The sequence below is a fragment of the Atta cephalotes genome (assembly GCF_000143395.1).
Source record: "Atta cephalotes unplaced genomic scaffold scaffold00035, whole genome shotgun sequence".
NCBI lineage: Eukaryota > Metazoa > Arthropoda > Insecta > Hymenoptera > Formicidae > Atta > Atta cephalotes.
Window position 1 is genome coordinate 101,947 of NW_012130099.1, and position 12,892 is coordinate 114,838.

The 12,892-nt window shown below is 31.8% G+C and overlaps 2 protein-coding genes across 2 annotated transcripts in view; one reads left to right on the top strand and one right to left on the bottom strand.

Annotated features, from left to right (window-relative positions):
• Positions 1-405: 405 nt before the first annotated feature.
• Positions 406-12,892, bottom strand: part of LOC105621599 (adenylosuccinate lyase) — a 33,390-nt gene continuing 20,903 nt past the window's right edge. Inside the window, exons 2-6 of the mRNA XM_012203068.1 lie at positions 3,432-3,635; positions 2,604-2,886; positions 1,793-1,944; positions 1,248-1,646; positions 406-669 (exon numbers count right to left, since the gene is read on the bottom strand). Coding sequence (XP_012058458.1) covers positions 406-669; positions 1,248-1,646; positions 1,793-1,944; positions 2,604-2,886; positions 3,432-3,635 — 1,302 coding nt within the window. The remainder of the gene's footprint in view (positions 670-1,247; positions 1,647-1,792; positions 1,945-2,603; positions 2,887-3,431; positions 3,636-12,892) is intronic.
• Positions 3,933-7,529, top strand: LOC105621598. The gene is made up of 4 exons (XM_012203067.1): positions 3,933-3,983; positions 5,590-5,796; positions 6,324-6,443; positions 7,428-7,529. The coding sequence occupies exons 1-4, from the start codon at positions 3,933-3,935 to the stop codon at positions 7,527-7,529; spliced, it is 480 nt and encodes a 159-aa protein (XP_012058457.1).

The window sequence follows — 12,892 nt, forward strand, 5'->3', positions numbered from 1 at the left end:
TGTGTGTGTGTGTGTGTGTGTGTGTGTGTGTGTGTGGGGTGTGTGAGAGATCATAATCGCTTGCTATCACAGTACAATTAGTACGGAAAGAAGACTTATATAATTAGCAGAAAGCGAAAAAAGAAAAGAAAGAAATTTAATAAAATAGAAGAAATACCGATTGACTAAACTAAACTTATTAGCCTTATCAGACAATGTTAGAGAACGCGTACGTGCGCGCGCATTTGCGACGAACATACGAATTATTTTTCTGTAATAATGTAATTTTATTAAAGTTATCAATATAAGAAATGTTAACGCAATGAATAAAGTTATGCGCGTACTTCTTATCAATAAACTAAATAATAATCTAACATCGCACACAGACTTCTGTGGAAGAAACATGAAGAAATTTTTATAACATAATCAAATATTGAGTTCAACTTTTTCAGTTTCGAATCCCTTGTAATTTTTGAGCACAGGATACACTTCTTCTTCAAGAAATTCAACGACCTGTTCAGGCGCTCTACCAACGAAAGTTGACGGGTCCAGCAGAATGTCCAATTGAGATAAAATGGATGCAAAATACGGATCTTTTCTGATCCTATCAACCAGATCGTTATCTAAGCCGTGTTGCTTCACTTGCGCTCCAGCTTCTTGCGATAATACACGGATTTTCTCATGGCAAATCTAAAGCAAATACATAAAAGTAACATATAAGAATTAATCACCTAATGCATATAATATTTCATAAAATCAAATCTAATTAAATAAAAGAATTTCTATCAAAATTAAAAACAAGATTTCATATAGTTACACACTTTGATTGATTAAATTATAGACTGCTTTGGTAAAAAAAATTCTTATAATATCTCCTAATATTTCTAAGAATTCTTCATATTTAAAATTTATAAAGATTTCTGAAAAATATCTTAAAATTCTTCAGATTTTCAATTTTCTTCAGAAGTTATAGAATGAAAAATCTTAGAGGTATTAGAATATTTCAAAATTTATATATACACAAAGAATTCTAAAAGATATATCTTTTTCAATATTTCTAAAAAGTATTACAATGTTCATATAAAAAAATCTGAGAAATTTTCTTAAAAAAATTGTAAAATTATACAGAAATTCCGAAATTTATGTAGAAATGCTGAAAAATTTTGTGAGATGTTATAAGAAAATTTTCGACAAAGTGATCTAGAAATTTTCACTAAAAATAATGTAAATTATTCAAAAAATATCTAAAGAGCAATTCAATTTCGCACTTGTCTATCGCCACCGGCCTTCACCATGGCCATGATTATATTCTCCGCGGACATGAAAGGCAACTCCTGTGCCACGTGTCTGGCGATGACCTTAGGATAAACGACTAATCCCTCCGTGATGTTCTCGAGTGTCATCAGGACCGAATCGGCTGACAAGTAAGCTTCCGCTAGAACGAGCCGACGATTCGCCGAATCGTCCAGCGTTCGTTCCATCCATTGAGTCGCCGCAGTATGGAGAGTATTGTTTACAAGAACCATCAGATGACGTGCCACACTGCAACATCTCTCGGAGCGCATGGGGTTTCGTTTGTAGGGCATCGCACTGGATCCTATTTGCGTGCTTTCGAAAGGTTCCTCGATTTCCTTCATGTTAGCGAGAAGACGGATGTCTGTGCAAATCTAAGGAAATTAAAAAGAAAAAGATGAATTCAAGACCGAGACTTTGCAATAAAAGAAAAGATACATGTTCAAGATGGATCTCTTTAAAACTGCCATGTGATTGTAGCTGTCAATGCATAGATATAAATATATCAATTCAGGTTCACCTTGTGAACAGTCGCACCAAGTGAACTCAAAACGTTCAAACATTCGATGTCGACTTTTCTGCTGTAAGTCTGTCCGGTGACGGTGTAGTGTTTCTCGAAACCAGCCATTTTAGTCACGAGAGCATCCAATTGTTTCACCTTTTTAGCATCACCTGTCGATATAAATTTGAATAATTATGTAAAAATTTCAAAATATATGCATTATTTATATTGAATTGACAAATAAGTTCATTTGATTTTTAGGAAGGAGCAAAATAATTTTATATATTCCATTTCTTTAAAAAATTAGCAATTATGTTTAAAAAATTAGCAATTATTATTATACCATTCTATAAAACAAAGTTTCAGTTTTAAGAATCTGTTTTTTTTAAATTGCGATATGATTATTTTTTTAACGAATTTTGAGGAAAAACTTTCACGTTAGCTAGTTAAAAATTTTAGCAAACATTTTGGACACGTGACAAGCCTACAAAATGAAAAGAAAATTTTCTATTTTTTCAGCTCATAGTTTTTTTATGTAAAAATTAATAAATTTATGGAAACTCAGAAAATGTAAGAACCTTTCGAAAATAGAAATTTTAAACTTTATATAAAACCCTTTTTTTATTTAAATTTCAAATTTAGTAATATAAATTCATTTTCTAAAGTCAAATTAAAATTAAATTCTACATATAATTATTTCTAAAAATTATTTCTCTTTAATTAAGGTTACCTAAAAAATCTCGGCATTATATTTCGTGATTTTCTATTCTGCATATTTTTTCTTGGTGAAAATAAAAGAGTTACAAATTAGAAGACTAAACAAACTAACCGTTAAAAAGTTGAAGGAAAGATGCTTGAGTGCCGGTAGTGCCTTTAACTCCGCGGAATTTTAGATCGTTTCTGGCGCGACGAATAGCTCTCTCATCCATTAATAAGTCCTGCAGCCATAGTGTCGCCCTTTTGCCAACCGTTGTCAGTTGCGCTGGTTGAAGATGAGTGAAGCCTAAAGTAGGCAAATTGCGGTTTTCATAAGCGAATTTCGCAAGACGCTGAATTACGCCGGCTAGCTTTGGAAGCAATATATCGAAGCCTTGGCGGAGTATCAGGAGGTCCTTCAAGAAGAAACAATATTCACAAATTAAATAATTTCGACCAGTTAGTTAAGCTAATAAACGTACGAAGAGTTAACAGCATAGCAATTATTGGACTGATCACCCTGGCGAAAATTTTCTTTACGCCGGTGGCAAAAATGCTTGCGCGCAAGCATACTTGACAAGTTTATTTGAACGTGTGTGGTTGGTCTTAGAAGTCTTATATAATAAAAATTTTTTATACGAATTAGAACACTTTTCAGAAACGTTGAAAAAGTTTACATCTTTAATCTAGAATGTTTTAAAATTTGAAATATTGTAAGATTTTTCATTTGATAATTCCAAAAAAGATTGAATAAAACAAATCCGAAGAAAACTGAATTTGAAGAAACTTAAGATATTTTCGGTAACTTAAAATATAAAAAAACTTCTTAAAAACGTTATGAGATATTATGAGAATTTTTCATTAGAACAGTAACAGTAGTACTAAAAATATAATTATATCTTTGTTATCAAGATAAATAAAATAAAATATTTTTATGATAGAATTAAGATGGAAGCTGTACCGTATTATCACCCACATAACAGCTAGTTGCACCAAGATGGATAATAGGTGCAGCCAGGGGACATTGTTCACCGAATACATGAACATGCGCCATCACATCGTGTCTCGTCGCTTTTTCTTCTTTTGCGGCGGCATTGAAGTCAATGTCATCCACGTGAGCTTCCATTTCAATGATTTGTTCCGGTTTGATCGCTAGGCCGAGTTCCTAAAAAATTATCAATAAACATTTCTGGATGATATTATCAAGAATTCATTATTTCAGTTGCGAAAATGAAGTATAATGTGATAATTTTACGATACGGCCAGTTTAAATTATCGTTCAGATAAGATCGCGCATGTGCGACTGTCTTCTACGGTTCTTATCCCCATTTCAACGTACTCTCTGTATCATCTGATTAGATAAAGAGGGCTTGGTTCTGCTTGGGAATCAAACCCTGGCGCAAGTTTCATTTTATTACGTACATTTTCACAGTAAAAGACGAGTGCCGAGAAGTCTGCAAACATGGTGTCCTTGCAGACTATTGCGAGTATAGTGATCAAAGTGCTAAAGTTGGTGAGAAGATTGTATTTTAGATTTCATATAGTAATTGTGGAAAGTGAATATCTATAGAAAGAAAACGAGAGAGAGAGAGAGAGAGAGAGAGAGAGAATTCCACAAAATATCCTATTCCATAATGTATATATAACGATATCTTTCTATTAATTTGGAATTCTTGATTTGGTTTATAAATTCAATGTATATAATATAATTTTGAACGAATCAAAGTCGAAAAATTTTTAGAGTAATTAATTTATAAATATTATAACAATCTAATGTCATCCATTTTTACATTCAATTTTGAACTATTTCTTAAAGGGATTTTGTCTCAATATCTTTTGTAGGCATTCTTTATAAACTATTAATTAAATGTTCACTAAAAAAAAATTTATTAAATTGAGCAATCATTAAAAAATTCACTACCAATTTGACAAATTCTTTAATATGCAAATTATAAACAGCGATTAGTTCTTTCTTATGATGTATACAGACGCAGAGATAATAGTTTGAGATCAGAAAATCGTATTCAATAAGGCATCGAGAAGAGTGATAAAATGACGTAATAAAACTTTGATATAGTAAATTTTGATATATAAGAAAGTAATTTGAATGTAATGTACGTTGTAATCAGTAAATTGTTTAATTAATGCGGCCAATGAATTCACTTATGGATGATTAACAAAAAAATGTAGATTGAACAATCATCATCATACACTCATTCAAGGGACGTATGAATCATTTGTACTGCCCTTATCGGTCTGCGATAACGTACGTTGTTTAGCAAGTGATACGCCGTTGTCACTTCTATAGTGCACGAAACTACAGTGACCCAGAAAAATCTCTTTATAATGAGAATAAGACTCTTATATCTTGATATTATTTTCAATGAATTCTTTCATATAATTTTTAATTTTTCAGTATTAATCTTTCGAACTCAAAATAAAATCTTTTGTTCCAGAAACATAAAATTATGATCACTTAAAAAATAAGTTTTTATAATTCATTTACTTTTATCAAACTTAATTTCGTTAAACATATAAAGATATGTTGTTAAAAAATGTTTATATGATAGAAAAAAAGATTTGATTTTAGACAATATTGCTTCATTATATAAATTCCTGTGGCATTTTACTCATAGATACCGAAGCAAATGTTAGCAGTATGCCTGTAGATTCGAACAGAACATTTTGCGACAGATTGACATTAACCTCCGTACTAAGTTCATATATTTAGCCAGCAAAATGTGTGCGTAATCTGACAGCAAATTGTAGAAATCGAGTTACAAGAAATTAGAAAACGAGCAAACTCTGTTATTTTGTAAGATCATTGAAAGATTTCTGGTAAAAGAAATAAAATAAGAATAAGAATATCAAAAATAAGAATATCTTATAATATTTTTAAGAATTTATCATCAAATTTTTAATTCTGAAAATATATTCTCTCTCAAAATTTCTTCAAATTTTATAAATTTTTTTAGAAATTGTAGAATGAAAAATATTTAGATATTATCAAATACTCGGAATATTTCAGAATTCATATATACGTATATAAACAATTTTTTTTTAATGTAAATTTTTTCAGAATTTCTGAAGTGTTTTTAAAATTTGTTGATTTGTCACAGGTTATCAACCTCATCATACTGATCCTCTATCGTACAGGATACGGTGGCGAGTTTCTAGGCGTCGGTGGAACTTGGAACTTGAACGAAGACAAGAATCCCGATGCCGAGATCGTCGCTTCCGGCGTATTCGTCGGATTCTTCATTTATACGAGTGTCGTTCTCATGAGCTACTGTTTTGGCAATTCCGATCACAAAAAGACTCTTGTTGTACGTATTTATTCTTTTCATTTCACTTTTCATTTCGTACGATGAACTTTAGTTAAAGTTAAGAAAAAATAGTTCATGTTAAACATAATAAAAGCAAATACAAATATTTACATATTATTAATACATTTAAATAATTTAAATAATTTAAATATTTAAATTAATACATTTAAATAATATTAAATATATGTTTCGATTCATGATTATAGGGTCCTCTTCAGTATTTAAAATTAAACCAAAAGTGAACTTTTTACATTTAGTTAACCGAATTAGGTCAATAATTATATATATGCAATCTAAACAATTGCGTTAAATTACATTTGGCAAAACGACATTCACTGGTTCGGATTTAAGATTTAAGATTTAAGTATTAAGTATTTTTTTAATATACAAAAAAATATTAAAAGCAAAACAATTAAATATCGAATACATGTTTTCTCTTCAACTAAAAAAGATAATATTCGTAAAGTTCAGACAATCTTAAAGAAATTTTGGAACAATTTCATCAGAATATATCACCTTTTTTAAAGGAAATCATCATGAATTTCGTTGGGACTTTCATGTTTGTGGCTGTGGGTGGAACAGCTCTACACTATTGGCATGGCTATCAACCTGAGCAGAAATTCATATATGATGCGCCAGAGAGGCAGGTAAGTTGAATCCCTAACTTATAAGCAGAGTTCGGATCTCGATGTCGTTTTCTCTCACTCCGAGTGCCGTATGTCATGAGAAGCAGTATCGTCCATGATACAAGTACATCAGAATACAGATAGAACTTACAATCAGCTAATTTCAGTTGAATTTCGGTACATTATAATTATGTGATAGCTGTGAAATTAATTAATCATAAAATAATTTCAAATAATTTTCAATTAATAGTAACGCGCGCTATACACAGCAACGCGTGTATGAAAAACCATGGCGTAGAAGGGTACAAGGTGTATCATTCCTGTATCATTCCCGTGAATGCGCAGTCCCTTATAAATGGCAAATCAGGAATCGGTTAAAAAGTAATATGGCCGCAAACATTTGACTGAGTCAAATGCTGCTTTCGCAGGAGTAATTTATATTCAACATTTTATTGATACTGTCTCCTCTCTACTGCTTCCATTATGTTCCAATGATACATATTGTTTCCTTTGAGACCTGCAGAAGTTACGTTGTAGCAGCGTAGACAGTATACTACTTCTCGCGGCGTGCGAAAAGTTTTTCACTTGGAATGAAAGAAAACAATATCGAAATCCGGACTTTGCTTACAAGATCACAAAAAAGTACATTAAAAAATTAAAAACTATAGATATAAACTTGCAAATAGTTACAACGAACGTGCATTTTCTTCCATTTAACAGCTATTTATTCATAGTCGAGGTATATCACCTAAAAGTAAGATCAATGTTATAATTTTACACTCAACAATATAAATGTAATAATACTTGGTTACATAACAATTACATTATTGAGTGCGAAATTATAACTGATATTATGTTATCTTTTAGTTGCTGTTGACTGAGTATTATTTAAACAAAAACTTACTAAAGTTTGTTTTATAGAACATATATTTGAGATCCCATCTCCTTCTTTAAAATCAGCGATAAATTGTGTCGTATTAAACTCAAAAAAATTAATAATTTCAGATCGGCTTGGCCGTGGGCTCTTTGTGCGTTTTAGAAGGTGCAGCATACTTGATTGATTTAATATTAAGCTTTCTTCATTACGCTAAGGAAGAATTTCAATAGAACGAAAAACTAAATATTATTTTAAAATTTATCAAAAGTTTTCTGTTTCATTTCATCAACGCCAATTCATGTTACAACTAACAATATATACCAAAGAAAAGTTTCACATATTAAACTCTATTACAATTAGATTATGTTTGTTGTCTTCGGCAATACTTATATTATTAATCACGTTTTTGCATAAAAATTTCTCTCTTTGTAGAAAATACAAAAAATCTTGTTCCTTTTTTGAAAACAATGTTTTCCTCATTATACGTTTTTATACATGTATACATATTTATTCATACATATATAATTCTCATTGAAAATACACGTAACACGTATACAAAATAAAATTTATAACAAAATTTATAATAAAATAACTTAAAATATATTTCATGTATATTTAACTCTCCGTCTGCACCGCTTAAATAATAATATAAGTAAAATATAATATATTTTATATTTTTGTAATACAAAATATGAAATATTTGTAAATATTTTATAAATATTGTGTGCTGTCTGGAAAAAATCTAAATATATAATCTTTTAAAGGAATTTAATATCTATTGTAAGTATTAAATTGTTAGTGATTAATCATTTATTCTAAGTATTTAAAATATAAAACATTGTTGTTAGTGTTTTTAATATTTAAAGTAACTCAGATAGCCAAGCTCCTTATTATAAGAAAGAAAATATTTGCTTGACACATGTTTCTTTTCAATTGCCATAAAAATTGTCACAATATATTTGGAAGAGGGAACTATTACCTGAGTGTTGCCATCAAGTTGTTGTTTCTAATCATTGATGACATTAAAAACTGGCAATCCAATAGGCAAAATCGATTGAAAACTGCTTTTCTCAATATTACGAACAATTTAAACAACTTGCTATTTGAGAAGTAATAAACTACTAACCAATACTTAATACTTAGTGTTTTTCCTGTAAGGAGTTATTACATTAAGATATTAACTATATTGTTATCAAAAAACAATTTTATATTAAAGAATTTATATACCACGAACTCAGATTCGTATTGTCAGTTCTTCTCTTAATATTTTTCTTGTTTAAAAGAAAATGAATATTTTAGATATTTTTGCACATTGCGACACTTATGGAAATTTATTTCTCCTTGACATGTCTAGTACTTTTTTCCGCTATCGGTCTAACGACCGATAATGCATATCGGACGATCATTATGTAATCTCTTTTGTTTAACGAGGCTCAATCATGGAAACTAAAGAAATACGGAAACATAGAAAGAGTGACTAAAAAAATGACTCACGCCCTTTTTTGAAATAAACGATTCCGTAATGTTCCACCGGATGATTTCATCATGGGCCCTTTAAGATTCCGTCGTGCACACCAATTAATCTACTTGACCTGGCAATCGTCGCGGATGACTGACACGATTATACATCCACCCACAAGTCGGGCATATAATCACGTTAATTATGGAAGTCATGCTTAATTTGACTAAATCATAAACTTAGCATATAGTAGGATAAATAATTCTTTAAATAAGTATAAACGACTTAATGAGAAAGAAAAAAAAATCAACTATTAAAATCAACTATTACCCAAAATTTGAAATTTTTTTCGTGTTTGAGTCTCTGAAATTATGTTCTAAATATAATAAAAAAAATGATAATCCATTTTTTATTAATATTTTGAACAAAAGTTTGCAATTATACTTGTCGAATAAAAAAATATGCTGAATTACGTAAACAACAAACAAGAAAACCCAACAGTTTATAATAGAAACGTACACAAATAATGTAAATATTGTGTTTTTTTTAAACCAATTTTCTAAATTTATTTTTGTGAGAGGTACTATGTGCCATTTTTATAAATAATTTTATAAATAATTTTTTTTAAGTAATAAATATTTCGTAAAGAATCGATTGTACAACACTTTGATGAATGTAATTGTCAAGTTTTAAATTTAAATGTTGATTATTAACCAATTATTGTGTAAAGTATAAATGGGATTCATAATACCCTACATTTTCTTAAAACAAAATAAAATATGATCAAAGTTTGGGCTTTCTAAAGTTTAAATCTTAAGCCGTAAAAAATTGATCAATCATAGTCGACTATTCGACTGTGATTGGTCAACTTTTACGGCTTAAAGCTTCGGTAATGGCTTATTGTAGAAAGTCCATAAGACATAAGCATGTCTATAGATTTCTTTCTTCTTTTCGTGTTTGTATCTTACACCATTGCAATTCGTATATCTAAAAAGAACAAGTTAATATGATAAAAAAAGACATCGTACTGTCGGCAGATAAATTATTATCTAAGCATGAATATAATCGTCGAAATTAAAGTAACTGCAATCACGTCCTCTTCGTAAATGTTTCACTGAGGACGAGTTGACATAGATATACATATGTAGTAATCACACAATATATAAAAAATAAGAAATTGCGGTATGTACAACGTCTGGATCGATTCCACGATGATTTCTGGATTTGATTAAAGCGAATAACCTACAAAAATTACAAGTTGAACACTTGTGTCTCTTCATAATAATTTTTTTCTTTTACAGACGACAAAAAATTGATAGTCGGAAGAAAAAACAATTTGTAAAAATGTGTAAGATAATTTAAATTCCGAACGCAAATGATGTTTCCGAACACAGCCTGAGGGAATACAACTTCATGCGCGAAACCAGATCCACTTCCCCTCTTCCTGTCTAGGGATGCGCACAATTTTTCACGCAAAGCAAAGTTTAGATTACTCGCCTATTTAGAAGGTCATGAGCACTTGAGCAGTAAAGCCTCTAAGCAAGGTGGGGAGGTGAGGTGAGCTTCGCTTTGCGCAAAAAGTCGTGCGCTTCTAAGTGGGCAGGAGAGAGGTGAAGTAGACCTCGCTTCGCGTGGAAAGTCGTGCGCTCCTAAGTGGGCAGGGAAGAGGTGGGCCTCGCTTCGTGGAAAGTCGTGTGTACTTAGGCAAGAGAAGGATTTGGGATGGATCTCGTTTCGCATGAAGTTATGAAGTCACAAAATTTTTGCTTTAAGGGAATCCTAAAAATGATTTATAATCATATTGTAAATAGTGTTTACACATAGACGATTTATGTCGTGATACATCACTACATCAGTAGCTCACGCACATATATACATGTAAATTTTTGTATAACAATAAGATTAATTAGACAACATATGTCAAGGTCAAGGTTATTGAAGGAAGAGCTTCTCTGACATAAATCCAAAATTGAGTGTCAGTAAATCTGTGAGTGTCTGAAAATCTGTAGTACACGTAACTATAAATTTTCAGCGCTGACACAATAAATTTGGAACCCAGCCTAAATTATTATTTATTTACTTTAACTTAAAAATTGTTTAATTATTTATTGGCAAAATATATGAAGTAGAAGATCCCGCTCTGATGTTGATCTCGACACGTATTATTAAGATCATAATCCTCCGAATAAGTTTTACTTGTTCTCCGACAAGTTTTACTTGTCATTCGTTCGATCGGTCGTTGTCCGTTAAAAAGTTATTAACAAAATAATTGATAAAAATACTGATTAAGGAGATCTGATTCGATATATATTTTACCTTTGTTTATTATTATATTACTATGCTAAATATTAATTCAAATTAATTGTAAAGCTCGATGTTAGTAAATAATCGCGTATTCAAAACCACAACAACAATATTTCTTAATCTAACTGTGCATTTCAATCGTATTTCATACAATCGAAATTCTACTTATTGCGCTCCCAGTTAAGAGTTTATTAATTATAATCCAACAGAATGTCTGGTAATTCGGATTGTTTACTAATCTATAACGAGTTAAAAATAACCGTTCCGCCACAATTACGTAAGACGATAATAAGCGCGCATTCGCGTGTAATACGATAGCGAACCTTTTCGATACGCACGCCAGGCAGGCAACCCGCGGAATTACGACGTGTGTCCTTGTACCGCTGCAACGTCAAAATAACGTCATGAAATAGGATCGAATGCGTTTCCAGCGAAGCAAATCATTCTCGCGGAAATTCATTGTGAATTTTATAACTCCCTGAATTTGCGTCGCATGCAGTAGCTTTTCGATACTAGCGTATGATCAGTTGTGTGGAGTAAAAAATATTCAGCAAACTAAACTATTAAAAATTGCAAATATTAACATGAAGAACTCTTAACCGGGGTTTAACTTATTCCTCATCTCTTTCCAAGTCCAAAAGAATTAACCGTGAGTTGTACATCAACTAGACTTAGAAATGTCTCTGATGGAAAAATTTCACTGAAATTATTCTACATTTTGGAACACTTTTCGGCAAAATTTATATTTGTTTTAAAAACATGCCTACTTCAAATTAAAACAATTTTTTATCCAAATTCTAAAGTTTCTAACGAGTTTCTATATTACTTTCTAATACAATATAGAAAAATCTGTAACTTTTTCATAATTTCTTCATCATTTTGTTAAAAAATACATGTAGTGCATCTATAAATTGGCTTGCTACAGGAAACTGGAACGAAGATGCTTCAATGCGTGTCTGATTTATGATGTATGATCGTCATTACACACGTTTAATCGGTGACGTAATAGGGCGTGCACGAGAAGAAAATACTTGGCGCGCGCGTCCGTGACACATTAGCAGTACAGAGCAAATATTTAGAATGTTTCGAAAGACAAAAGCGCGACAGGAAATCTGGCGGTGGCCATACGCTACCATGCGTGAAAGAACCCGACCTCGTTGCATTTTTTTCGCTAAATAAAACATCTTAGAGAAGTGTGACATTCTTTTTTAAATTTATCTTAATTGTCATCTTATAAAGTTTATTGTTAGCATTAATATAACATTAAATTGAAAAAGGAGAAAGGACTTAACGCGATGGCAACGCATCAAATTTTTGAAAGTTGTTAATGACAATCTTCAACTGAAGGCGAGCGAAAGCTAAGTGGTTAACGGTGCCTAATATCGAATGGTATCGAAGCATCATCATCGCGTCGTGTCGCGTCATGTCGATTCCATCGGACGGCAGTATCAGCACCGCAGTCACCGCACAGAACTACACGCCCAAGGCGCGTGCGACCTGCTCGTAAGCGTACTCGTATGTAAGCGTACGTGGGACTCGTAAAGCGTACTCCGCCTGCGCGGAGGACTCGTAAAGTGTCGCGTGTACGCGTGTACGTTCTCTCTGAGTCTCTGCGCGTTTCAGGTTTCCCGTTTCAGTTCGAGTTGCACTGCTGCACAACGTGGTCGCAACCAGTCACAACTCGTAGCACATTATAACGCACGCGTCGCGACGCGCAACAACATATACGCGCGTTAAACTCGCCTTCAGCAATCGGCCGCGTTTGAGTCCTTTGAGAAGTGAAGAGTGCATCTCTCTCTCTCTCTCTCTCTCTCTCTCTCTCTCTCTCTC